This window comes from Ascochyta rabiei, chromosome 9 (genome assembly GCF_004011695.2).
Source record: "Ascochyta rabiei chromosome 9, complete sequence".
NCBI lineage: Eukaryota > Fungi > Ascomycota > Dothideomycetes > Pleosporales > Didymellaceae > Ascochyta > Ascochyta rabiei.
In genome coordinates, this window is record NC_082413.1 from 495,556 (window position 1) to 520,640 (window position 25,085).

At 52.3% G+C, this 25,085-nt stretch overlaps 10 protein-coding genes across 11 annotated transcripts, besides 8 other annotated features; 4 read left to right on the forward strand and 6 right to left on the reverse strand.

The window, feature by feature from the left end:
- Positions 1 to 449: 449 nt before the first annotated feature.
- EKO05_0005717 (uncharacterized protein) lies at positions 450 to 2,330 on the forward strand (the record flags this gene model as incomplete). The annotated part of the gene is made up of 1 exon (XM_038945810.2): positions 450 to 2,330. One exon carries the CDS (start codon positions 450 to 452, stop codon positions 2,328 to 2,330), a length of 1,881 nt encoding a protein of 626 aa, XP_038798735.2.
- A 2,050-nt stretch (positions 2,331 to 4,380) lies between these two features.
- On the forward strand, positions 4,381 to 5,226 carry EKO05_0005718 (TATA-binding protein (TBP); the record flags this gene model as incomplete). The annotated part of the gene is made up of 3 exons (XM_038939629.1): positions 4,381 to 4,434; positions 4,488 to 4,913; positions 4,963 to 5,226. The coding sequence occupies 3 exons, from the start codon at positions 4,381 to 4,383 to the stop codon at positions 5,224 to 5,226; spliced, it is 744 nt and encodes a 247-aa protein (XP_038798736.1).
- A 755-nt stretch (positions 5,227 to 5,981) lies between these two features.
- On the reverse strand, positions 5,982 to 7,379 carry EKO05_0005719 (uncharacterized protein; the record flags this gene model as incomplete). Its single annotated transcript, XM_038945811.1, has 1 exon — positions 5,982 to 7,379. One exon carries the CDS (start codon positions 7,377 to 7,379, stop codon positions 5,982 to 5,984), a length of 1,398 nt encoding a protein of 465 aa, XP_038798737.1.
- Positions 6,925 to 6,965: a tandem repeat.
- A 710-nt stretch (positions 7,380 to 8,089) lies between the features above and the next one.
- EKO05_0005720 (Mannosyl-oligosaccharide 1,2-alpha-mannosidase) lies at positions 8,090 to 9,943 on the forward strand (the record flags this gene model as incomplete). Its single annotated transcript, XM_038945812.1, has 1 exon — positions 8,090 to 9,943. One exon carries the CDS (start codon positions 8,090 to 8,092, stop codon positions 9,941 to 9,943), a length of 1,854 nt encoding a protein of 617 aa, XP_038798738.1.
- A 680-nt stretch (positions 9,944 to 10,623) lies between these two features.
- EKO05_0005721 (Acetyl-CoA C-acyltransferase) lies at positions 10,624 to 12,139 on the reverse strand (the record flags this gene model as incomplete). The annotated part of the gene is made up of 3 exons (XM_038939673.1): positions 10,624 to 11,784; positions 11,895 to 12,022; positions 12,118 to 12,139. The coding sequence occupies 3 exons, from the start codon at positions 12,137 to 12,139 to the stop codon at positions 10,624 to 10,626; spliced, it is 1,311 nt and encodes a 436-aa protein (XP_038798739.1).
- Positions 11,937 to 11,973: a tandem repeat.
- Positions 12,140 to 12,587: 448 nt separating the features above from the next.
- On the reverse strand, positions 12,588 to 13,588 carry EKO05_0005722 (uncharacterized protein; the record flags this gene model as incomplete). 2 transcript variants are annotated; one of them, XM_059636658.1, is made up of 3 exons in its annotated part: positions 12,588 to 13,187; positions 13,242 to 13,413; positions 13,578 to 13,588. In XM_059636658.1, 3 exons carry the CDS (start codon positions 13,586 to 13,588, stop codon positions 12,588 to 12,590), a joined length of 783 nt encoding a protein of 260 aa, XP_059492641.1. The 2 variants fall into 2 exon arrangements, with proteins under 2 accessions (XP_059492641.1, XP_038798740.2); XM_038939689.2 differs by having other exon boundaries at positions 13,242 to 13,588.
- A 686-nt stretch (positions 13,589 to 14,274) lies between these two features.
- EKO05_0005723 (uncharacterized protein) lies at positions 14,275 to 16,609 on the reverse strand (the record flags this gene model as incomplete). The annotated part of the gene is made up of 2 exons (XM_038939833.1): positions 14,275 to 16,510; positions 16,575 to 16,609. The coding sequence occupies 2 exons, from the start codon at positions 16,607 to 16,609 to the stop codon at positions 14,275 to 14,277; spliced, it is 2,271 nt and encodes a 756-aa protein (XP_038798741.1).
- Positions 16,610 to 17,367: 758 nt separating this feature from the next.
- Positions 17,368 to 18,305, reverse strand: EKO05_0005724 (uncharacterized protein; the record flags this gene model as incomplete). Its single annotated transcript, XM_038939600.1, has 2 exons — positions 17,368 to 18,006; positions 18,060 to 18,305. The coding sequence occupies 2 exons, from the start codon at positions 18,303 to 18,305 to the stop codon at positions 17,368 to 17,370; spliced, it is 885 nt and encodes a 294-aa protein (XP_038798742.1).
- Positions 18,306 to 19,333: 1,028 nt separating this feature from the next.
- Positions 19,334 to 19,379: a tandem repeat.
- A 134-nt stretch (positions 19,380 to 19,513) lies between these two features.
- Positions 19,514 to 19,599: a tandem repeat.
- Positions 19,543 to 19,935, forward strand: EKO05_0005725 (Phosphatidylserine decarboxylase; the record flags this gene model as incomplete). The annotated part of the gene is made up of 1 exon (XM_038945813.1): positions 19,543 to 19,935. The coding sequence occupies one exon, from the start codon at positions 19,543 to 19,545 to the stop codon at positions 19,933 to 19,935; it is 393 nt and encodes a 130-aa protein (XP_038798743.1).
- Positions 19,936 to 20,451: 516 nt separating this feature from the next.
- On the reverse strand, positions 20,452 to 21,612 carry EKO05_0005726 (L-lactate dehydrogenase (cytochrome); the record flags this gene model as incomplete). The annotated part of the gene is made up of 1 exon (XM_038945814.1): positions 20,452 to 21,612. One exon carries the CDS (start codon positions 21,610 to 21,612, stop codon positions 20,452 to 20,454), a length of 1,161 nt encoding a protein of 386 aa, XP_038798744.1.
- An 868-nt stretch (positions 21,613 to 22,480) lies between these two features.
- Positions 22,481 to 22,628: a mobile genetic element.
- Positions 22,629 to 22,690: 62 nt separating this feature from the next.
- Positions 22,691 to 24,563: a mobile genetic element.
- Positions 23,144 to 23,175: a tandem repeat.
- Positions 24,564 to 24,982: 419 nt separating the features above from the next.
- Positions 24,983 to 25,085: part of a dispersed repeat that runs on past the window's edge.

The window sequence follows — 25,085 nt, forward strand, 5'->3', positions numbered from 1 at the left end:
CAACCTGCAATAGGCTAGTTGCACCCACTATGCACGTTATTGACTACCGTTGTTGTCACCAATCGGAGTCCTTGTCCGTGGCTGACGAGTCACATATTTGATTTGTATTGACTGGATTCTGTTACCTATCTTTAGATCTCTTGCGCAAACGCCAGCACTCGTTCTCCAGTTCCTCACCGGATTGCACGTGGTCAACCACCGTCGATTCGGAGAATGTTCAGCTAACACCTTCCTGACATATAACTAATCTGACCTTTAGCGTCAACCCTTGGAAGCATCAGGCTTGGGAGGCTTACTAGGCATAACGTTAACTCGAACAGGCCAGCTGCACATCTCGGCCCTGGGAGGTTCGCTCAGGAGGCCTCCACAGCCAAGTTGTAGCTAGAGCTACGACTGTCCTGCGAAGCTATGCGGGTGTCTGGACAGACTGAAAAGCTCTAGAATTCACGATGAACACAGAAAGACCTACCTCCAGAAGCCCCCTTTACGGGCTTCCTGGACTGCAAGACGGACAGATCAGGCTGTTGCGCGTCCAAACCGAGAACGGGACCAGAGTGATCAATTGCACCGTCAGCATCCATAGCCTGGGTGAAAAGGGGCGCACTTCACAGTTTTCAGCGTTGTCCTACACGTGGGGCCCATCCCATCGAGGGTGTTGCAGCCTGTTAAGACCAACGTTAGACATGACGATTCTGTGTAACGGTGAACGAGTAGAGGTCACAGAGAATCTCTACGACTTTCTCTGCTACTGGGCTTCAAACCAGGAGGGTTCCTCTTACATTTGGATCGATGCCCTCTGTATCGACCAACATAACATCTCTGAGCAAAGTCACCAGGTCAATATCATGGGTCAAATCTATTCTGCTGCAGATCGGGTCCTTGTCTGGCTAGGCCCTGAAGACGACTCGGTATATCTTGCGTTCGATATCGTGGAGAGATTAAACTCGCTTGAACCTCAAGCAAGGTCGGCACTCAATCCCCACGAAGTCACCACTGACCACCTGAATCTTCTACTGGACCTTACGAGATGGAAGGCTTTGTCACATCTCTTTTCTCGAACCTGGTTCAGTCGGGCATGGATCATACAGGAAGCGGTCTTTGCCAGGAGCTGTACGGTTATCTGTGGATCGCACACTACTTCTTGGGATACTCTTGCCAACATCTCGAGATTCCTTGCCACCAGCAGTTGGACAACCTTTCTCCGAAATCCAGCTGTGTTCGAAGACAACGCAGATCAGTGGTACAATACTCCAGCCCGACTTGCAGCTCAACACAAAACATGGAAGGGTTCCCATAAAGATGGTCTCCTGTACGCGCTCATTCGCGCTCGCCCGTCTGCTTGCCAGGACCCGCGAGACAAGGTGTACTCACAGCTTCACTTGGGCCAAGCCGATATTTTTCCAGACTACAATCTCTCTGAATCCGAGGTGTATATCAATACAGCAATGTACATACTGGAGCGATCTGGAAGCATGCTTTTGCTCACATGTGTGGAAGGGGAGGCCTTTCAGACCCCGGCTTTCTGCCTGCCATCCTGGGTGCCAGACTGGAGCGTTCAAAAATTTGTAGGCCTGCGCATGACCGGGTACAGACACTTCCATGCGGCGATACGTCGATCACCAACTTACTCTGTCTCGCGTGACAAACGAGTATTGGACGTGGAAGCTGTGAAGTTGGACGATATCGTGGAGACAAGTGACAAGAAGGAGAATCTGCGTGCCAACTTGCACTCTCCCACGTTCTGGCACTTGATTTCGAGACTTCCTTCGACATATGCGACTACACATGGCATTCAAAGTCGTGAGGAAGTTGTATGGCGCACTCTAACGACAAACAGAGGCAGCGTACTAGCAGATTGCAGAGCGCAATATCCAGCACCAGATGGTCTCAAGTACTCATTCCGCGACTGGATACTCTGGCGATACGCTACGTCTCTCGAGGAGCCTGCCACGTTTCCCATACCCTCTACCGAGCACAACATCCTACCCACCCAAGACGAACTTGAGGATACATGCAAAAGAGCTGCAAATGACCCTGCTTATCTTACTGCTCTAGCACATCGAGCCTCGCTTTTTGACCTCCACTACTCGCACGCTATGCTTCAGCGACCCTACCGAACTAAGAAGGGTCATTTCGGCATCGGAACCCAGTGCTTGCGCGAAGGCGACTCCGTCTGGCTTGTGTCTGGCTGTCGTGTACCCGTCATTTTTCGTCCCATCGAAGGCAGTATGCGCCACAGGCTTGTCGGCGGCTCTTATTTGCATGGCTTCATGGATAGAGAGGCGCTGAACCAAGAAGATGTAAACTTCGAGATGGTGAGCCTAGAGTAAGCACAGACTGGACGAGGAACGTGCAGGTCCACTCGGTGCAAGCGCTTGACGAAGCAACGCCTTGTGCTAGATCACAGCCCCTCTTTTGAACGATGGAAAGAGGGGCTGTGATCTAGAGCAAGTCAATTCTGACGAGTGACAGACCGTTTCCTTGACCTCGCCTGGCGAGGTAGCTTCTTGCACCACTACTCTTGTTTCAGCCCTGTATATCGTGGAGTAGACAATACGAGGAGACATGTGTGCTGCCCACCTTCGAGCGTGAGTGATCTACAGCAGGTGTTTACCGAAGTCATACGTCTGGTAACAGATATCACCGCCACGAATTGAAAGCACGTTCGGTCAGAGAAAGGGCATAGGTGTGATGGGCCGGGTGGATACTTTCTCCTGCGCAGAGAAAGGCTTTGCTGGTCCTCTCAGAGCATCTCCACGTTCATGGTTTGCTCTCTGGTCACGTTAGTGGGCCAAGTGCCGCACGGCTGCCAGCATGGTTGCAGTCTGAGTCACCAAACGTCCAAACACGACGCCAAGACTGTTGCCTGGGCGCGGATTGTCGCGCGTCAGGTCGGCATCTGCATTGTCAATGCAACGCACAACGTTGAATGAGAAGCGAGACAGCATTTGAGAACCCCGCGACACCAGTCTCACAATGCGTGGGGCGGTGTTCACCGGTGTGCGCGGCCGGTCAGCGATGGTGGTCGTGAGTCATGACATGCGGAGAACGCAAGTGGTGCCAGCAAACCACGGCGCAAGCAGGCCGCGCCTTTACGCACGCTAAATCCTGGATCGCCGGCGTACCGCTACTTTGTTCAATTGTTGCCTTGTCTTCGGGTGAAAGCAACTCCTGGGACCTGTCGCTCTCCCTTCTCTCTGTCACTCTGTTGCTTGCATTTGGACCAGGGCGTATGCGAGGACCAAGCTGGGTACGCACAGTCTGTCGCACCTGTCTCAGGATCTGCGGTGCATTCCAAGGCAGCGACCGATTGCGCAACCCGTCGCCGCCAGCCAACGTGGGCAGCCGCATCGCGACAGAATTTTCATCGTCGAACTTGGGTCTGCTGGGAGGCGAGTGCTGTGGCGAAGGTGAGTGGCCAGCCTGCCTGGGCCCGAACAGCGCCGGTTGCAGCGTCATGGCCTGGTAGGGTAGTGAGAATCTGCGTGCGTCAGAATCGCGACAACACGAGCGCTGCACTCGTTGGAACACGGCGTGGAAGACAGCGGGCACATGTGGCAAGGAGCTGAACAGCGACTTCACCACCCTGGCTGTCGCAGGAAGCGAGGCAGCGCGGTGCAGTGAAGGAGAGACGCGCCTGTGCATGACGAACCGCCCCTTTTCTCGCCGCAGAGCCTTCCAGCTGCAAAAGCGGCGTGTGGTTATGGCCGCTAGCGCAGTGCACGGGCCCTGCACCCGCTACTATAAGTATCCGGGCTGCCCCCTTGATTTACTGCCCTTTTGGTCGCCTTGCACTCCGCTCGCCGCCTCACTCAGCTCCCCGCACCACCCCACGCCGCAAACAGAAAACACCGTTTTCCATCTGCGCGCTCTCTAATAACGCGACTCGGGACTCACTGTGTGCATATCTGCGCTCATCCGCTCTCTTCGAGGCTGAGAAGCTCTTTCTGCGATCGGCGCTAGCCTTGTTCGCTTGCGACAGCCATACGAGCAGCCTTCCCTCCAGTCGCATCTCTCCGACTTCCCCTGCCAAAGGCTTGCTGGCTTCGCTTTTGGTCTCACCACTACCACCGTACATCACTAACCACTGCCTCCACCGGCGGCGATACACGATCGACGGCATACTCTTGTCAACGTTTGCCCGGGACTCTTTCGATAGTAGCTCTCCTGCCTCCGGTACGGTCACACCTTGCCTACCTCTTCCATCTCCACACTCGGTGTCGACCGATTATTGCAATACATTCGCGATTCCGTAGTCCACCTGACTAGACCGCCGCTTCTCCAAGTCATATTCTGACCTGCGCAGTCTGTCAAGAACCCTCTTCAGATACTCTCTAGCTCGTTCGGCATTCCGTCGAGCTCGTACATCAATCCACAATCATGGATCCTTCTTCTCTCACCTCCCATCCGTCCACCGCCGCTCAGGCCAAGACGGTAAGCCTGTGTGATGTCTATGTTTGCGAACCCTCTGTTAACATCTCCCCTAGTTCGTCGGGCCTGGCTCTCTGTCCTACCCAAACAGCGGAGACCTGACCCCGCCGACGTCCGAGAAGAGTGCGCTGCCTGATGCCAACAATGCCAACGGCGTTGCAACCCCAGCGGCTACCCCCGATACACAGAATGGCCAAGTGCCTTCTGGAATCGTGCCCACCCTCCAGAACATTGTCGCTACAGTCAACCTTTCCGCTCGCCTAGACCTCAAGACCATTGCTTTGCATGCGCGTAATGCCGAGTACAACCCGAAGCGTTTTGCTGCGGTTATCATGCGTATTCGTGAGCCCAAGACAACGGCTCTGGTCTTTGCGAGTGGAAAGATGGTCGTCACTGGTGCCAAGTCTGAGGATGATAGCCGCCTCGCTTCCCGCAAGTATGCGCGGATTATCCAGAAGCTGGGGTTCAACGCAAAGTTCACTGTACGTTGCGCCAGACTCTTCGTCTGGAGCTTTGGCTAATAGTGACTAGGACTTCAAGATTCAGAACATCGTTGGCTCCTGCGATATCAAGTTCCCCATTCGCTTGGAGGGTCTTGCATCTCGCCATCACACTTTCTCGTCCTACGAGCCCGAACTCTTCCCCGGTCTCATCTACCGCATGATGAAGCCCAAGATTGTCTTGCTCATCTTCGTCAGTGGCAAGATCGTCTTGACCGGTGCGAAGGTTCGTGAAGAGATCTACCAGGCTTTCGAGCTCATCTACCCTGTCTTGTCGGACTTCCGCAAGTCCTGAAATCCCTCTACTATACCCTTGTCATTTTTGCGGCATTGCATGGTGTTTTTGGTCGGTGGTCTTCCTTTAGCAGTTACTCAAATTGCGTATCCCGGTTCGGTTCTCAAAGTTCAGTAAACAACCTTTCGATGAGATAGACATCAGCACTCGAGGAGCTCAGCCTCCAGTAATCATGTTCATGGGGGCTTGGAAGTGCGAATGGTTTTGGGCCTCATTGCTTCAGTACGAGTACGATACGCTGGCGACGGTGGCAGATGTGGCTACGACTTCAAGCTTGTCTTTGAGGGTTGCGAAGGCGCTGGTGCAGGCGTGAAAGCTTGCACGGAGATGCTCAGTATGGCCGCCTATGCGACGCCAGAGCTCTTGAGGTGGTGCTTGTTGCGAATCATGGTTTCTTCCCTCAGCTCTTCCTACTGGAACAGCTTCGGTAGTAAAAGGATCATGATATCAGAATATCTTTCTGCTCCTGCCTCACTACGTGCTTGTTACCGTGTAACGACCCTTGCCCATGTCGAAATGCGCGCATAACCTGTCCTGTTCTGTCCCCGGGCTAGCGCATGGAGGATCAATGACGGCTTCTCCGCCATTGTCCTGTTTTGTTGATCCGGCTGTACAACATCGTCCATCCTTTTTGGCCTATCTCAAGACGCATCCGCTTGTGCGTTGGATCATAAACCCACAATGCTTTCGCAGCACCCGTAATTGACGACCCGGCTGTTGTCCTTATTGGTGTGATCTGTTCTGACACCCTAGCTTCACCCTCCTTGAATGTCATACTGGTATGGCAGCTCCCCCTCACTCGGGTTGGGATGCAGTCGAATCACACTCCTGCCCGAGCCTAGCGAGCTCGTCGACGAATTCGGCAGGATCGTGCTCGGACTGCGCCGTGATCCCCTCACCACCACCGAACCCCGGTCTGACTGAGTCCAGAAGGAAACCGCAGATGGTGACCGCGGCGTGCCGTAGACCTCTGAACTCCTCTGCGCCTGACGTGAAGGCGCGGTGCGTAGTGTCTGCGGGGAGTGGGGACTTGCGGCGCTGCTGCTACCGCTGATGCTGTTGGAGAGAGAGGCCGATGAGGGCTGGTGTGCGAGACGCGATGTACGTGTAGGGAGTGAGTGTGAGGGGCTGCTCCCGCTGGTCATGGATTCGCTGGACGAGGATTGCGTCGGAGCGAGGCTGCGGGTCTCGCTGTAGAGGCTCTGCGCGCGCAGGTCTTCGATTACGTCTGTGTCGAGCTCCGTCATTCCGTTGAGGATGTCGGCAAATGTAGACATTGTATCTTTGAATTGCGTCTCCGTAAGGCATGCGGTTGAGAAGCGCGCGTGTTCGTATTGTGCAAGGAAGGCAGAGCCTAGCGACGGCGGGTTGAGAAGGCCAAGTTCGGACAGGCGTGCCAAATAAGAGCGCAAGCCCATAGCACGTGGGCGCTGAAGAAGCGTGACAATCTGCGCATCAGGTAGGAGAGGCGTCTCGTGGGGGAACTGAATCGAGCCTGTTTCTACAGTAGGGTCGGGCGGCGCGAGGGAGACGGCTTTCGCTTCGATCAGATTGGGTAGCTCGCATATCACACTCCAGTACTGGAGGTTTGGCAAATCGGGAGACGCAGGTGAAGCCCAGCCTGGATGCGAGATGTGACCCCATGGTGGTGACTCTGCGGAGATGGGTAGGATGGTCGCATCGGGCACACCGTGGCGATTCTTCTTCTTATGTGCCCTATCTTTCTCCTTCTCCTTCTCAGAGGTGCCTGGTCGTCCCTCGTCTAGCTCATCGTCTGTATCCTCTCCTGCGTGTCCCTCATCCCTAACGTCTCTAGGCCGCGAGTCCCACGCCACGATTGCACTCCGCCTAAGATGTTTCACAACCATCCTGCGCACCATCCTCCCCACCTCGCCCTCCTCCACTGGCACATACGGCTTCGGAATCGCTTGTAGTACGCTGCGGTTTGTGTATATGCGCGTTGAGTAAATGAGTATTACAATAAGTGCCGTGAGTACATAGACTCCGCCAATGACAAAGAGCTTCGGAATCTCTTGGGTCTTGATGGTCTGGTATATAATATCGCCAGGCGACACACATAACAAGAGCAGGAGCACGATGAGCAGTGTGGTGTACGTTGTCGAATACCATATCCTGAATAGGGGGATGCGCATCGTGGCGGTCGGTGAAATACGGCGTGTGAGGTGAGGATATGCATCGATGTGGTCTATTAAAAGTTAAGGCTATTGGGTGGTACTACATTACGAGAGTGGGCGTGGTGTTGAAGGAGCGTTGCTGGTGTCGTGATGGGGTGCAGGAAGGTGCCAAGGCGCTGACGCATGCACGCACGACCTAGCACAACCCACGGGATTGTTGCATGCTTCCTCCACCCCACATGCTTCCTGCATGTCTCAAGAGCAGCACGCGTCTTTGACGTTTCTTTCTTGTACTTACACAATTAGCATGTCATCGCCAGCGAGAGTCGTGAACCAGATAGATGATGTCATATGCTCTTCAATATTCAAAACACAACGCAAAGGTCTGCAGGTCCCCACACATCTCCAAACGTCTCCGCTTGCTCCTCACATCGGCTAAACAATGTTCTACCGAATTGCTCCCTGCGTGCCAAATGTCAGCCACGAGTAAGTTTCGATTGATGGCATGAGAGCGGGTAGCCAAGTGTTCCACGCCAGGCTAGTGCGACTCGAAACGCTGCATATCATCACCCGCACAAGGTAAGAGATGCTTCTGTCGAGCATGCCGGAGACTGAAACGTGCATCGTTCGTGATGATCCATCATCTCAGCCAAAGCTTGAAGCCACATGGGGCTTGATCTTTCTCTCTCCTTTCTCTCTCCCAGCGTTGCTACCACCCAACCGCTCTTATGCATAGTAGAAAGGGCTCGTATGGCTACTTGCCGTACAGATCGAAGGTGCAGGTGAGGTGGCTTGGTCTCGTTTGCGTTGTCTTGGTTACGTTGGTCCTATTCTTTCTTACAGAGGCAAACTTCTGGATTCTGCCGCGCCCACCACGCTTTCCATCTTCGCAAACCTCGTGTCCAGCGTCACCGCCGTCACCGTCAATCCTATCTCAACCACACGATCGATTCAGTTGGAGGAACGTAACTCAGCACCATGGAGTTGCAACGCTGGCACAGCTGCCCTCCTCTTCGAACACTAAGACACCGCAAGTACAATTCGACTTCAAGCAAGAGGAGCCACCTCTTTATCATGAGCTCATGCGCAAGCGTCGGCAAGCTGCAGTCAAGACGACATTCGAAAGGTGCTGGCACGCTTACAAAGAGCACGCTTGGAAACAAGACGAGCTGCTGCCTATTTCGGGAGGATCGAAAACAACATTTGGTGGCTGGGGTGCAACCCTCGTCGATAGTCTGGATACACTCTGGATCATGGATATGAAGGCCGAGTTTCAGGAAGCTGTTGAAGCGGTCAATGACATAGACTTTGCGCCTGGAGACGGGGAGCTCAACATGTTCGAAACGACTATCCGCTATCTTGGAGGCCTGCTTGCTGCATACGATCTCACGGACTGCAAAGACAGTAGACTACTTGAGAAAGCAATGGAGTTGGGTGACATGATCTACATGAGTTTCGACACTCCAAATCGCATGCCGATCACACGCTGGAGCGCTAAGAGGGCCGCGGCCGGGGAAGAGCAATCCGCAGCATCTCAGGGCATCATCGCAGAACTCGCCTCCTTCAGCCTCGAATTCACACGTCTCTCTCAACTTACAGGCGACATGCGCTATTACGATGCCGTAACTCGCGTCACAACCATCCTTGCAGACCAGCAAAATCGTACCAACATCCCAGGTCTATGGCCTGTAGGCATCAATGTTCAGAAGCCGGACCTCACTCGCGATAACCTTTTCAGCCTTGGCGCAATGGCAGATTCTGCCTACGAATATATCGGCAAGACTTTCCAGCTCCTACACAAGACCGGCTCAACCGCCTCTCAATACGCTACAATGTATACGGCCGCCATGGAAGCAGTGATAACGCACCTCCTCTTCCGTCCCCGCACGCCCGACAACGCAGACATCCTAATGCCAGCAGCCGTCCGCATCGACGCTTCTGGCATTACTACACACGACTACACCGCTCAACACCTGGTCTGTTTTGTTGGCGGCATGCTTGCGCTTGGTTCCAAGCTCTTTGGAAACGTATCCCACCTCGACTATGGCCGTAGAGTGACGGACGCATGCGTTTGGAGCTACACGCACGCGCCAAATGGTGTCATGCCAGAGATGTTCCGTATGACACCCTGTCCTACGCATGAGCCGTGTGAGTTCGATGAAGCGACCAGCCAAAAGCAGCAGTTTCCAGGTTTTGAGCGCGTGGTGGATGCGCGGTACATGTTGAGGCCCGAGGCGATTGAAAGCGTGTTTTACATGTACCGGATAACAGGGGAGAGGAGGTATCAGGACATCGCATGGAGCATGTTTGATGCAATTGAGAGGCGGACCAGAACAGGGATGGCGAATGCAGCCATAAGAGACGTGACGCGAAAGATGGAAGGGAAGGAGGCAAGTGAGCTGAAGAGGGGCGTGGGTGCTAGGGACGACGAGAGCGAGCTGGAGTTGGAAGACAGTATGGAGAGCTTCTGGATGGCCGAGACGCTGAAGTACTTTTATTTGATTTTCAGCGAGCCGGATTTGTTGAGTCTGGATGAGTGGGTGTTCAATACCGAGGCACATCCTTTCAGGGTGGGCGTTTAGATGGAGACATCATGATAAATATCCTGGGAAACCACACATTGAAACTACCTGAGCCATCACATCTGCAAACGTTTCCCGCAAATGCCACCACTCGCTCAAAGGCTACTGGTCCTCTCCCTGAACTCCGTCAAATCTACATCCTTGCCCGTGAATCTGATCGCCGCCACTCTCAACCTAAGCCTTGCCTATCTGCTTCCTGCATGATTCCGGAGCGTCAATCGCATCTTGGAAAGCCACATGACATGACTGTCATTTCCAGGCCCCAGCCATGTTGGTTTCGGACTGCAATCACAACTGGCTGATTCTCTGCGAGTCAGAAACTCATAGCCACGCCCCCGGCGTCCTTTGCATGGTCACCAAAGCCGTCCCATCGACACCATCTGGGTAGATGCTGTCTCTGTGATGATGGGTTTGAAGCCTAGTTGTAGTGAATGGATGAGTTGAGGTCAGTACTTGAGTTGCGAGGATTGTGCATACAGGATTTAGCGGAAGCGATGAAGTGGGAGTGAGGTGTCGTTTCGGAGTGGTGTGTTTTTACTGGACGATAGACCGTTAAGATCGGGTTTTGATGTGTTCTCGGTATATTGACCGCTGGAGTTGTTGATACATAAGACGGCATGTGAGAAGGCGATTGTCATGATTGTACATATATGTATAGCCAAACTAGAATTTAGTCTGCTTTACTCGGCGACCCAAACAGCAGCCATACCCATACCGGTGCCAATGCACATGCTCGTGACACCAATCTTCTGCTTCGTCCTCCTCAGCTCGGTCAGCAGTGTGCTGACCTGCCTTGCGCCTGTGACACCCAGCGGGTGGCCGAACGCAATGGCGCCGCCCTTGGGGTTGATCTTCTTCTGATCGAGGCCCAGCTCGTTGATGCAGAACAGACATTGACTAGCAAACGCCTCGTTGATCTCGTAGATGTCGACTTCATCCTTGTTCAGGCCCGTCTTCTCGAGGACAACGGGAATGGCAGCAGCGGGACCGACGCCCATGAGTAGAGGGGGAACGCCGACGATGGATGCCTGGACGAACTTGCCGATGATCTTCTGGCCGAGGCGTTCAGCGGTGCTGCGCTTCATCAGCAGAACGGCGGCGGCGCCATCGGAAATCTGCGACGCGTTGCCAGCGTGGATGGAGCCGTCCTTTGCGAAAGCAGCACGGATCTTACCCAGAGACTCGGCGGTGATGCCCTCACGGACACCGTCGTCCTTGGAGACAGTGATGGTCTTCTCCTCATCGGTCTTGGGGTCAGTCCACTTGACGGTCAAAGGAGCAATCTCCTCATCGAAGAGACCCTGCTTCTGCGCCTCGACAGCCTTCTGGAACGACTTTGCGGCAAACGCATCCTGGTCCGCGCGTGTGATCTTCTTGTCCTTGGCCATCTTTTCAGACAGCACACCCATGGGCACTTTGCAGTTGGCGGCCTCCTTGTTGCTCTCAAGGAGCTCGCTGAGCTCGCTAACAGCATTGGGGCCGTATTGTGTAGACATGCTCTCCGAGCCAGCACCAACGCCGATCTCGATCATGCCGCTCTTGATGGCATTTGCGATGTCGACGCAGGCTTGCAGACCAGACGAGCATTGCCTGTTCAGGCTCTTGACAGCCGCGGTAACGGGGAAGCCGGCTGCGAGGGCGGCTGCACGGAACTCTGTGGCTCCGCCGCCTGGGGCGAGGACAGTACCAACGGCGATGTCTTCAACGAGCTTGGGGTCGATACCAGAGCGCTCAATGAGAGCCTTGAAGGCGCCGTGGAGGAGATCGGCGCTCTGGGTGTCCTTGAAGCCACCCTTGCCACCCTTGGTGATGGGTGTTCGGAGGGCGCAGGTAACGACGACCTACGAATGCGGTCAGCAGGCATTCTTCATTGAGAAGTGTTCACATGTCAAGCGTCAGGTAACGAGTACTTCATGTAAATGCAGCAGTCGAAGAGGTTGCGAGAACTTACATCATCAGCATGCTTCTCAAGCACACTCGACTTTCCTTTACCGCCAGAGCCAGAGCCAGAGCCAGAGCCAGAGCCAGAGTCTGGGCTACCACCGAGGTGGTTTCCAATCTGAGCAAGACGCTCTTGTGCTGCGCAGAATGTCAGCAAACCGAGGTTCTCTTTCGCTGCATCTCGTCTCTTGTGTTGCTTCTTCAACACGCGGTGACGTAGTGATGGTACATACCTTTCTGTGGTGCTTGTGTCATTTTGCGTGAGTACGTGGAATCCAACTGTCAAGCTATGAAAGGACAAGTAAGAGGGGAGTAGGAGGGTGAAGAAGTGCGAGACGCTGGTCTTTCTGCTCCGAGTGAGGTCATCTGGCTTTGGCCGAGCCGAGGCATGACGCTTGTGGACTAGCTGCCCCGGATCATGCCCCACATTCGACTAGGTTCACATGCGGAGGATGATGGGAATTTCACATGCTGGGAGGAGGCTGAGTGGTCGCATGAACGTGACTAGCACTGGTTGTTGCATGTGCTCGTGAGCGTCAGCAGGTTATCTCTGACTAGAGCTGCCGTGCTTAGCCACGTGTGTTGATCGCCAAGATGGCAGAATGCTGTGGAGTCTCTTTAGGGTGGAAACGAGGTCGTTGCTCATGAATATGCGCTTCCATAACGCCATGTTGTCAAAACCCATACTGTACCCGCGGCTGTCCTACCGTCGAAGCTCATCGTCCCAATGAGGGTCTGACAGTCTCCTCTCTAGCTCATCCGCAATGCTGCTCCTCTGCACCTCCTCATAGCCTGGCGGCGGCTCTGACGGCGGCTGGAATGGCTGTGTGTTTTGCAGCGGACTTGATCTCCGCGGGTCCTCTGTTTCTGCAGTCGCCGTGACCGGTCCTCCTGCACTCGCACCACTCAGCCCTGCACTGACGGGCGGGCTCAGCGGTACCTCTGGCACACTCGTATGTTGTCTTGTATCCTCATACGCCGGCAGATCCTCCATGTTTACATTGCCCGCTGCTACTGTCTCGTCGACACCGCTTTCGCGCGCAACGTCGATGGTCTGGCGCAGCCTTTCCTTCAGCCGCTCGAACGTGTTATGAAAATCAAACGCACCGCCCTCCTTGAACTCCATGACGCAGTCCAGTTCGCCGTGTTGTGAAGCTATACCACCGCCAGTGACTGGGTGAATAACGGCTTCCCACTTGTTTGCGCCAAACCAGGGTGCTGTGACACGCGAGTCGGCGACGTTGAGAATGGGGACGGCGAAGGACTGGAAGGTGGGTGTTGGAGAGACGGGGAGGTATATTATCTAAACGATACATCAGTACAGCTAGAAGGTGGCAGTACAGTGTGAGTGACGTACTCGTCGGTTTGTGAGGTACACGACACCTGACTTGCACTGCTGCGAGTACGTCTGGCTCGGCGGATGGTGATGACTTGTCTGCAGCGAAAGCGTCGTTCGCTGAGGGGACTGGTATAAGGTTTGCTCCCCAGGAAGAGGTGTGTATCCACCATTCTCGGCGACCATAACCCAGCTGCGCTTTCTATCAGCTTTGCTCGTCTTCATGTTCCCCATGCTTCTCGCTCAGGCTCGGTATCGGCTTGTGGGGTAGGACGAGAGGCAGCGATACCACCAACACCGGATTCAAGGCCTCCTCCTGCAGGACCACAGAGATATAAGGAACGGGGGGAGGCTTACTTAACCGACATATCGCTTGAGACACTCCGCTCGAATCCTGTTCGCGTTTGTGTAAGAACGGTTCGCGCGGTCGCTGTCAATGCACGCCCTCAGTCGCCGCCTGGACGCTAAGTGACTTTCCCTACCTTGCCGCCCGCAACTAATGAGGCGGGCCGACGTCCGTGTCGAATCACAGATTTGTTTGCGGCTCCAGCGCTGATGCGAATGCTCGATCTAGCGCGCTTTGCGGGGTGTTCGGTAGGGTTCTATGCGTGTCGCGGCTGCCTCGATAATTGTCTAAATGCTGTGAAACCGTTGTAAAGAGGGCCAGGTCACTGTTTGCAAGGGGTGGGAAAGTGGCCAAAGTTCATGCAGGATCCAGTGAAGGATTCGGCGATCGACTGTAGCTTTTATGTGGTCTTGTGAGCGGTTGCGTCACTTGGGTGTCTCTCCACTTGGAAGTCACGATGCGCTTACAGGATTCAGTATCCTCTCGTAAGCAAGGCGGCCTAACACGATACGTTTTTGAGAGGCTAGACGCGTACCTGCAGTAAGCTGACCGACTAATGATATATAGCAACACTGATTTTAGGTATCAGAAACCCTAGTGATGGCTCAACGCTCACAGAAACAATGCAAACACTCGCTATTGCAGTACCATGCAGCTGCGCGCTGAAAAGCAACCCCTGCCCCGTACCCATCTGATTACGCATACTAGTTACTGGTTATGCTCTGTAATGGTCCACCTCCTCTTAGGTCCACTCTCACGTTCAGTCACGCCAGCGAGCTTCGGTGGGCCCCAAAGACCTTGATGAGCGCTGGCCTGAGGTTTTGCTCCCCAAAGACCGCTGCCGGCAGGTTTGGATGTGCTATTCGTTCGGTTGAGAGTGCTTGGTGTTGGCAATGGTGCAATCGAGTCTCCGGATTCCCGTTCTTCATTGGTCGTTAACCTTGTCAGCTCGTTTTTTGTCTCGACCGCAGGTTTTGTGACAGGTTGACTGGTTGCAATACTCGATATTCTTGGCTTCGGCGCCGGTTGCTGGTTTGCAAAGTTGAGAACCATGTCGGCGCCCGGGCTTGCTCTACCGTCACTGGCTGTGTCTGACGCACCTATGCGAGGGCTGGACCACAAGCCGGTTGACGGCGAAGACACTCCACTGTCGTTAAGATTACTCGGGGTATATCGCGAGTTCGAGCCTGAGCTTGCTGTTCTTCGCACACCATTGGCATTACCAAGCCAGCTTCTGTAAGAGGCGTCAAGAGCAAAGGGAGAATCACTGGGAGTACTCATTCCAGATGAGCCTCCAGTGAATCGCCTTCTGTAGTTTCCAGTGGTTGGGCTGGCGTGAGCTGCGGGCGACTGAGCTGCCGATTCAGGCTGTGAGAGTGCCGCTGGGTTTGTGCCAGGTCGAAGGTGATCCACTGATGCGAGGAGCTTCATCTCGTATGTCTCTGACATGCCAGGGTCCGCCACTGATGGTCGCCGCTCAAAAGCAGTAGGAACAGAAGACTCTCGTGAGTGTTCCCGGCGCACTGCCATGGACAGAGAAGCAAGGCCAACGTCAATGAGAACTGGCTGGTTTTGAATAGCTCCAAGCAGAGCGTTACATCCTGCGCCATGGGTAATAAGAACGAGTACGAGTTCCTCCTCTTCGTCCTCTGCCTTTCCGTTCAGCAGTGGAAGAGGGTTGACTGCAAAGTTCGTAACTTGAGGAGCAGATGGCCTCAGCTCTTCTGAAGCTTTTGGTCGGTCTGAGAAGGTAAAGCCTGGAAACTGGTCCTTTGGAGCTTTCGCCCCATGCTCCCTGTACCATTGCATCATACCAGTCAATCCTTTGCGAAACCGCTTGTGCATAGCACTCCACTCGTCGCCATATTCGCCGCCATCGCCCCATTCTTGCGGTGGCCGCATGCTATCCCACTGAAAATCGACTGTGACACATGCTTCTCTTGCATGCGCAACATATCCTCTCGGTATAGGGTCGGAGGGCGAAACTGAGTACGAAGGGGCGGGCGAGTTGTAGTTCTTCTTGACCATGTGACGTGTTTGTGGGTTGAGCGAAAGAAAGCCGCCTCTTGGTTTCGGTGCTTGGACTGCTCCACTGCTTAGACTGCCTGCACGGTCCCTAGCCGGTGGTAGGTTCTGCGCAAGGCTGCTCATACTGGGAAACGCTCCGTTGTCGATACTTGATCGAGCCGGAGTTGCTGCAGCCGCAGTCTTGCCTCCTCCTCCCCAACCACCAGGAAAGTGGCCTCTGCTGCTGTTTGCGTCCGGCTGGGCCTGCAAGTTGTCTCCTCTCCGCAACAAATCCGCCTTGGCGCCTGCAACCATCAGTGTGGAGTTTGGGGGTGGTGTAATGTCTTCGTAGTAATCGGGCGACAGCCATTCTCCGAGAAAGGCATCGATGCGCAAGAGAATCCTCTCCTCGCCCTTGCGTAGCTTCGAGTAGACTTCAAGGTGTGGATCTACCAACGGGTCAAGGTACGTGGGCTGGACCGAGGGCGATCGGGAACGTGGTGACCTCGATGACGATGACTTTGCCAACGGAGAGCTTGCCAGTACGCCGCTCCTTTCCTTGGACGGTCCCGGCACCCGTAGCTTTGGAGTCGTCTCCGGTTTGTACTGCGATATGCCTGCCGCGACTGCCGTACTCGTTTGAACACATCTCAAGAAGGGGCTCGAGTGTATGACGATCTTGCGCTTCTTCTTCTTCGGCCGAGTCGGGTGCGCCTTCGGGGTGTCCAGCGCGCTGAACTCAAGATGCGCCAGGTCCGCATTCGCTCCATGCCGGGCCGCCTCAGCCTCATCATGGTCTTGTTGGTGTAGTAGAGCTGCTATGCGCAGGCCGAGTGATTTGGCCTGTGACCAGCCGCCGTACGTGAGAGGCGGATCGTAGGGCGTCGGTGATGTAAGGTGCCACGACTTGTCCGAGGCGTCGAGACGAGCAGCGTGTCTGTGACAATGATCAGCTTTGCCTTGAGGAGAATGGCCTGTCGCAAAGGATCTGGGGAACGTACCTAGCAATGAAAACGGTCGCAGGACCCTTGGCCATGGCTGCGGAGCGCGGTAAGTTAGGCTAGTTGGAGCTATTCGAGCAACGAGGCTGGCGACGTTGGACCCTTACAACACCAGCAACGATTGTGATGAAACAAGCAAACCTCCCTTTCGTAAATCTACAAACAGACGATGTGGCAGGCCGCAGCGTGTCAAGTGCGGACAGGTAAGAAGCTGCCGCGAGATTGTTTGCGTTGCAGCTATGACACCATGGCGGACCTTCAATTAAGCTCCTCTTGGTGAGGGGTGGTAACACTGCCGCGCGACCTTCGTGACCTGACAAAGTGGTGCAACTACCCCTCAGATATCCTAACAAGCCGCAAAGCCTCTCGGCGCGTTCTTCATGCACGTGGCCGCAAGGGAAGTCGCTGTGTTCGTCCGCCCGCAGTCGGAGCGAGCAACCTGCACCTCGTGCAGGTGGGGCTAGAATCAAAGCTCAAAGGCTTGGTACGCAAGCATGTGATGTTTTTCTTCTCCTCTCCTGGACCCTGCGGTCGTTCAGCTTCTCTCGCGGATATCACGAGTCTGGCATCATCAAGATCTCAACCATGTTTGTATTTTCCAGTTTGAAACAGGCACAACAAACACCCTAGTCGCACCACGGTAGGTCTTGGCTGCATCACTGTTTCGGGGGAAGTTTTCCCGTAATTAACTAGTTTTTGCATCGAGCAGGATCCGCATCCTCAGGTAGGAAGAGCTGACGACCTGATCTCATGAGAAAAGGCATTGGACAGCTACAAACAGAACAGTTGCTCTTCATTCAAGATAATCTCCGCCTGTCTCTTTGTGGATCACGTCGAACAGCGGCTTCGCACTGAACCAGCCAGCGCGCGGCGAGCCCACACTCTTGTATGTGAAGACGGCCTCTTCCTCGCCAATCTTGACCGTCTCTCCACCTCGCCCACCCGCCGCAGCGTCTGCCAGCATCTGCGCCTGGCAGCACTTGTCCAGCGATACGAACCAGAAGACCGCCTCCTCAACCGACTTCCCAACCGTCAACAGGCCGTGGTTGATCAACAATGCTGCCTTTTTGTCGCCGAGCGCCCGCGCAATGTTCTTGCCCTCCTCTTCAGCCAGCACAATACCATTGAAGCTCTCGTACAGTACGTGGTCGTTGTGAAACGCACACGAGTCCTGTGTGATGGTGTCGAGTTTACGGCCGAGCGAGCAGAAGGCACGACCATAGATCGAATGGCTATGGGCTGCTGCGAGGACATCAGGGCGTGCCGCATGGATCGCTGCATGGATCATATACGCCGCCGAATTAAGCAATCGGCATGGACCACCATCGATAACCTCACCTTCGTGGTTTACAAGGATTAGGTCGGATGCTTTGATCAAGCTGAAGGCGACACCAAAGGGGTTCACCCAAAATGTCGTAGGGTTGACTGGGTCCTGGCAAACGTCAGCATCCACGTTCCGTTCTGGCACACGTCAGGAAGACCTACACGCAGGGTAATGTGTCCAGCAACGCCCTCGTCATATCCATACTTGCCGAAAATACGGAAGGCAGCAGCCAGTCTCCCCTTGAGGTAGGCTCGCTCCTTGTATGGATCGTCGAACTTGGGTGGGCTGGGGATCTGAATGGCCTTCATCTTAGATTCCTTTTCGTTCAGACCTGGCTCGAGAGGAGCAGCATTGCTCGGCTTCGTTTCGCTGCCATGCTGGGGCTCGATTGCTGATGGAGGCGACATGATGTGGACCTGATTGTTTTGAAGCTCAGTGTGAGTAATAAGGGTTCAGTGAGTGAATCGATGTCGGAAGGAACAATCGTGGTAACAGACACAGCCGCCTAATATGACTCGCAAAGCAAGTCGCCATTGCCTCGGGATAACACGCTGCACGCCACCAAGCTGACTGTATCACGCACTGTGGTTGGCTGGGGCGCTAGATGTCGTGCATGATGCGGGGCGGATCGCGGGGCGAACGGTAGTTGCGACCGCCCTTTCGGAAGCGGCTCTGCACTTCGACCTCATTTTCTACCTCTTATTGATCTAAGAACGGTGTTGGGTAGCGCTTGCCCTGTCAGGAACGCGTATCGTTGGAAGCCCTACCGTCACTTCTGCCTTTACGTATTCTTTGCTGACACAGTTTCCACTTGTGCAGGCGACAGTCAGCATCTTCGAATTGGACACTCCCGCTTGAACGTGTCTCGTGCTAAAATCGCACGACTTTACACAGACGTTGTATGTCGAGATACACATCTTTGTGCCCTTGCACATCCGGAACCACGTAATGCTTGGTGATGATGGCTGCGTGAACTAAACAGAACCTCCTCTTTCACACAGTCTTAAACTCGCATCGTACAAAAGCACGCACATGTCCTTTTTCCTCCAAAGCGTTTGTTGATCGCTCGTAACCAAGCCGATGAGGTTGTCATAATACAGTCACCGCCGTGGCTTGTTTCTTCGGTTCTTCACTCTGGACCACTGTGATGCACTCATGGACTCATCCAAGAGACATCACCATATGTATTCGAGACTGTCCTAGTGGTCCTTGACCTTTAACCCTTGGCTTCCAGCTACTATTGACCCAGGTTCCAGTCTTCTTGCTGGTATGCTTGTGACTCATCAGAGTGAACCGTAGGATTCAGGCAGACGCCGCCCTTTTCTTTGAGTCAAGAACATTGATATCCACAACACTGTCAAGTGACATGGTACCGACGTCCAGCGCGATTGGTATTGCCATAAAGCTTGCCGAATCGCTCTTTCCGCTTCAACATCGATTCCGAGCTCGAGTTCGAGTTCGATTCCTATCTCCTTTTCCGAAGCCAAGCATCATTGACCACCATCGCCAAAGTTCTAGAGGTCAAGACTGGAAGAAATTCGGCAACAGAAGTCTGCGCATACTTACTTAATTTGCCATTCTATATCAATCCAGAACACTCAGCAGCCCTATCGTTCAGCAACAGCAACAGCAACAGCAATATCAATGTCTACCGCCTCAGCCAAGACCAACGCCAACACGCCTGCTACCACCAACATCAACCCCGAGCAAGCCGTCGCTTTCGCAGCTCTCATACTGGCCGACGACAACCTTGCCATCACACCCGAGAAGCTCCAGGCCCTCCTCAAAGTCGCCGGTATCGAGAGCATCGAGCCTATCTGGACCACTCTCTTTGCAAACGCCCTCCAAAATAAGGACGTCAAGGATATCCTCACCACAGTCGCCACTTCCGGCCCTAAGGCCGGAGGTGACACCGCCCAACACATGCACTGCGATGGTGCACTGGGAGACGGTGATGCTGGAGACGACGAGATTGATATCTGTGTTGGACTGGACAGTGACGACGAAGCCATGTTCGGATGCAGTTTATTTGATTGAGATGGAGACGGAGGAAAGGAACGGTACTGCGGGAAGGGGGGAAGCACAGTGTGGAGGGGGTTCGAGAGTTTCGAGGCGTTGGATAGCTTGCAAAGTTATTAGGAGATCTTTCTTCCAAGTTTTGCTTTTTTGTTGTCCACAGTGTATGTGACGCTGTGCGAATGCGAGCATTGATGTGCAAGGGCAGCAAGGCGGACCATCTGTATCGCCGACAGAGGAGACTGGGAAGGCCGGGAGTGCGTACAAGCTTGATCATGCCTTCCCTTGAATGTTCATGAGGGGTACTGTGTCTGCTTAGAGTTCGGGCAGGTAACGCACTGTCCGCTTAGTTAGGGGACTGGAGGGCTATCGGACTAGCACAGCAAATGGAAAGAATACCATAGAGGGATGTCAATGTGCTGGATTGAGTCGAAGGACCTGAAACTATAAATATGAAAACCGAAACCATACTCGCTCACAAATTTACATATTGGTATCTTGCATCGAAATTTTGCCTCCCATAACTTTTTGTGTCACCTAGCTGTACCAGTTGTTGATGCTGTTCTTGAAGTCCACATACTGAGGACCAATCTTCTTCAGGTCACCCACACCCAAGTTCGCCGCATCGTTGATAAGCTCGTATTTCAGAATGTCAATGGCCTTCTCGACACCCTCAGCTCCGTAGACATTGCTGTACATGAATGGCCTGCCCAGACCGACAGCTTTGACGCCAAGAGCCAAAAGCTTGAGGACATCAGAACCATACCTCACGCCTCCGTCAGCGTAGACCTCAACCTGATTGAACAGATCAGGGTCCTCGCGGTTGATCTCGAGCGCGATCTCGAGAGACGAGGGTGAAGTGTCAAGTTGGCGTCCACCGTGGTTGGAGAGGAAGATAGCCTTGGCGCCGTTCTTGATCGCCTCCTGTGCGTCTTCGACAGTCTGGATACCCTTGGGAATGATGGGAAGGGAAGTCATTTCCGAGAACTGACGGTACAAGTCCCAGGTCAGCAGACTGAGGTTGATGTCCGCGGAGCCGACACCGTAGCGGGCTGCGCGGTGGCGAATGCCGTCACCTGGAGAGTCGACGGTGAGAATGATGGCCTTGGCCTTGGCCGTCTTCTCAATCTTGGTGAAGAGCGCTTGGGTCTCAGTCAGGTTGTTGGTGAGGTAAACCTGCTGGAAGAGAGGCTGGGTGGTGTTGGCGGCCTCAGCATAGATGGCATCAAAACTCTGGGAAGAGTAGAGCGATGGCATGTACAGGATATCACGAGCGGCAGCGCCCTTGACGAAGTTCAACTCTCCGTCAGGATGGGCGTAGCCGCCGCGAGCGCATGGGGAGATAAAGAAAGGCGCCGAGAAATTGTGACCCAGCAGGGTAGTAGGCAGCGAAGCGGCAACGTTGGTGATGTCGTTTAGGACGCGGGGTCGGAGACGGTGGCGTGTAAAGACCTCAAGATTGTTGCGGTACGACCACTCGCCAGCAGCACCGTTGCGGTAGTATGTGTATGAGGAGGTGTTCATGTACCTGCGGGCTGCCCATTCAAAGTCGGGAAGGCCAACAATGTTCTCGAGAGGCGCAAGCGTGCCATTGGGGACGATAGAGCCGAGCTGGTCCTCAATGCCTGTGTTAGGCTCGTTGAGAAAGGGTCGTGCAGCTAGCGCTACGGACGCAAAGGCGAGTGCTGAGACGCGCATGTTTGATGAGGTAGTGTGAAAGAGTGACTGAGGTGAGAAGAAACGAGAGTGAGAAGTGCCTGCTTGAGGAGCTCAAAAGCGCGGCCGCTCGTCTGTCTTAAAGAAATCGGATTTGTATGCTCCTTCCGGATGCGTCGAAAGGGAGAATTTCGTACCGTTCCGAGTGTGGGCTTTACCTTCACTGCAAGTGGGCCGATTTTAATCTCTCGCACCGTATAGGTGTCCAGGCACAGTCTTTTTATCATTTTTTCCAGTATCGCCAGGATCTAAGACTGCACTCTAGGCAGGTGTATGTTTGACCGATATTGGAGAACCGTTCCATCGGCCCGAACCGATTGCATGGTACTGTTGACAGCTGAGCCTCGGACACGGACTTGGGTTTGGAATAGGAAAGTCAATCTTATCTGATTGGCCGATTGGGATAATTGTTTCATGAATCCTGCAGCCTCGAAACCGGGGCAAGCCGAAACGTGAAAGGTATTTCATGCACGGGCGTTGATGCAGGGGTCTTCTGGTACACATCTACCCGTGTTAATCTCCTGGCAGCTTTCCGGTCTTGGCTTCATGCGTTTTGTATCCGGAGAACGTCATGATTGGGGTGTACTAAGGAAGTCCTGACTCGCTTTTGACATAGAAGCAATGTTGGCACTTCACACTCGAAACACCATTCAAGCCTCGTGCCTCAATCTCATCCCTACCAACGTCATGGTGCTGTTACCAAGCAGTGAATGAGTTCAGACTACCAGGTACCGTGGCACATTGGCTGTTGACCCACCTGTCGCACGTCAACCCGTTCGAGTGCGTTGTGCCCTTCGCTTTGTAAGAGGCTTCCGGAATAGTCCGATGATGTGTACCATGTCCGTGCGCGTGACCGCCTTGACGCTTATATAGAGATAAGGTTCTACAGACACCTATAATAGCTATTATTACAAGATCTTATAGTATAGTAGTAATTAATTACTAATATAAAACATGTACTACTTATATTTTACTAGAAGGGCTACATTGTAGTTATTAAGGGAAAATCTAAGCTTAGAAACCTATGTAAGCAGTGTATATAAAGAACTAAGATATCTATTAACGTATTTAACGGGTGAGTCGGCCACACAGGCGAGTCGGCCACTCTGCCAAGACTACACCAACATTCTACCTTATAACGCGATAACTTAACAACAACATAAACCTACGCCCTTAAAAGAGGCTGTAATACAGCTTGCGCTCTAGGCACTTAAACAAGACGCAAACCTTACTATATAACGCGCTGCAGCCATATACAACGCGCCTTACAGTACACTACGCAATTAATACACAGAATAACCTACATAAGCTAATTGTACGCCAAGTTAACAGAATATAGATTAGACTAAGGAGGATGTAATTACTAAGTACATTCTTAAGCTAGATACACAAGGATTTGCCCCTTAGCTAGCTGCTGTAGCTAATATAGCTAATTCTTTGCGTACTAAGCGTAATATAGGCTATGTTAGCATAAACTAGCCTAATATATTTGTTAAGCGCTACTCTAACCTTAAAGTAAAGTTTAATTATAAGTATAACTACAAGAGAGCCCTCTGTAAGGATCTAGAGATTATACAAGGCTAGTTTAGGCTTATAGTAAATGTTAAAGCTAAGTATAGCATCTAGGATAATAACACATACAACTTTAATAAGACAGGCTTTATAATAGGCCAGATATCCACAGGAGCAGTTATTACAGGTTTAGAGCGTTAAGGACAGCTAAAGGCAGTGCAGCAGGGCAATTAAGAGTAGACAACGGTTATATAGGGCATTAATAGCATAAGGTAGGCTATTCTACCCTTTATTATCTTTAAAGGCTGTAACTACCTCTCTGCCTGGTATAAAGAGGACAACCTGCCCTATAACTGGGTTATTAGAGTCTCTAAGAACAGATAGACTACTAACAAGCTTAGTCTAGACTAGTTAAAGCACTTTAATGCCTATACAAAGACGCGCACCTAAGGAGTACACTAGCTGCTCCTTATTAATAGCTATAAGAGCCACAACTCCCTTAACTTCTAACAATACTGTAAGGAAGTAAACATTATTACACTGTGTATGCCTCTACACTTATCTTACTTCTTATAACTACTAGATGTAGGTTATTTTGCCCCTCTAAAGAAGGTATATAGGCACTAAGCTAAAAATCTTATATACAACTATATTACTTATATTACTAAAACTAAGTTCCTACTATGCTTTATAGACGCCTATAAGGAGACATTTACTTCTAGCAATATCTAAGAAGGCTTCTAAGGCGCTAGAATAGTCCCCTTTAACCTAGAACGGGTTATAATAGGTCTTAATGTCCGCCTACGTACCCTACCGCTACCTACTATAGAAGATGAGCCCTAGCAGTCCTAAACCCTAAGCACTACCCTGCAATTAGGGTCGCAATTAACGCTAGTTTAAGAGAGGATTTAAAGGCATGCAAGCAGCTTACTAACTTTAATAGTTAAGGCCTTTAAAAAGCTTGCTAAAGGCGCAGCTATAGTAGCGCATAAGCTAGTATTAGCTTAAAGGGAGATTACTAGGCTTTAAGTAGTAAATAAGGCTGCTACGCGACGTAAATCGTATAAAAGAAAGCAATTACAGCAGGAGAGAGTCCTAACAGCTAAGGAAGGCCTTTAATTAACTACTCTAACTAAGTTTAGGGCGCGTAGTAATAGTAAGAAGGCAAGGAAGCAAGTATATGTTAAAGAAGGTAAGGTAACCTAAAGACGCTGTAAAAAGTGCTACAATATAGGGTATAACTCGCGCATATATAAAAAGCCTAAAGAAGGTGTTACTAAATAATATTATATACTGTACTACTATAAATAATGCTAATATAGGCTAATATAAGCCATAATAGGGTAGAATGTTGGTGTGGTCTTGGCAGAGTGGCCGACTCGCCCGTGTGGCCGACTCACCCGTTGAATACGTTAGAATATTTCTAATATTAGAGTAATTTAAAAATCTATGTTTTCTATACTATATTTTGTTTTCTATAAGATTTAACTAGATATTAGAGTTAGTCCTTTACTAGTAAAAAAAAATCTAGTTTAGCTATTTCTGATTTTTATAAGAAAAAATCTACTATAGTGTAACAAGGCATCGTGAATTCGGCCTTGGTGTTGTAATCATTGAATCTACCTACTGCTATCCCTCCACTATCTCTCCTAGTGTGAAGCAAATACTTTTGCCTACAACTAGAACCTTACATATAAACTTTTAGAGAGCTTAAAATAGAGCAACTTACTAATATAGAGCTAGTTTTTATCTACTCTATTAGTAGAGATATCTATCTCTAAAGACATTGACTTTTTGGTGTTCTTACTAGTAAAACGCGTGCATCACGCGCACGGACACGGTAGGGGCTGGGTCAGATCAACGTCTAACTCTTGAACTAAAGCAGTTGTGCTAAAACTTTATACTGCAAAATTGTAGAACTAGAGAAGCGCCTTCCAACCGTT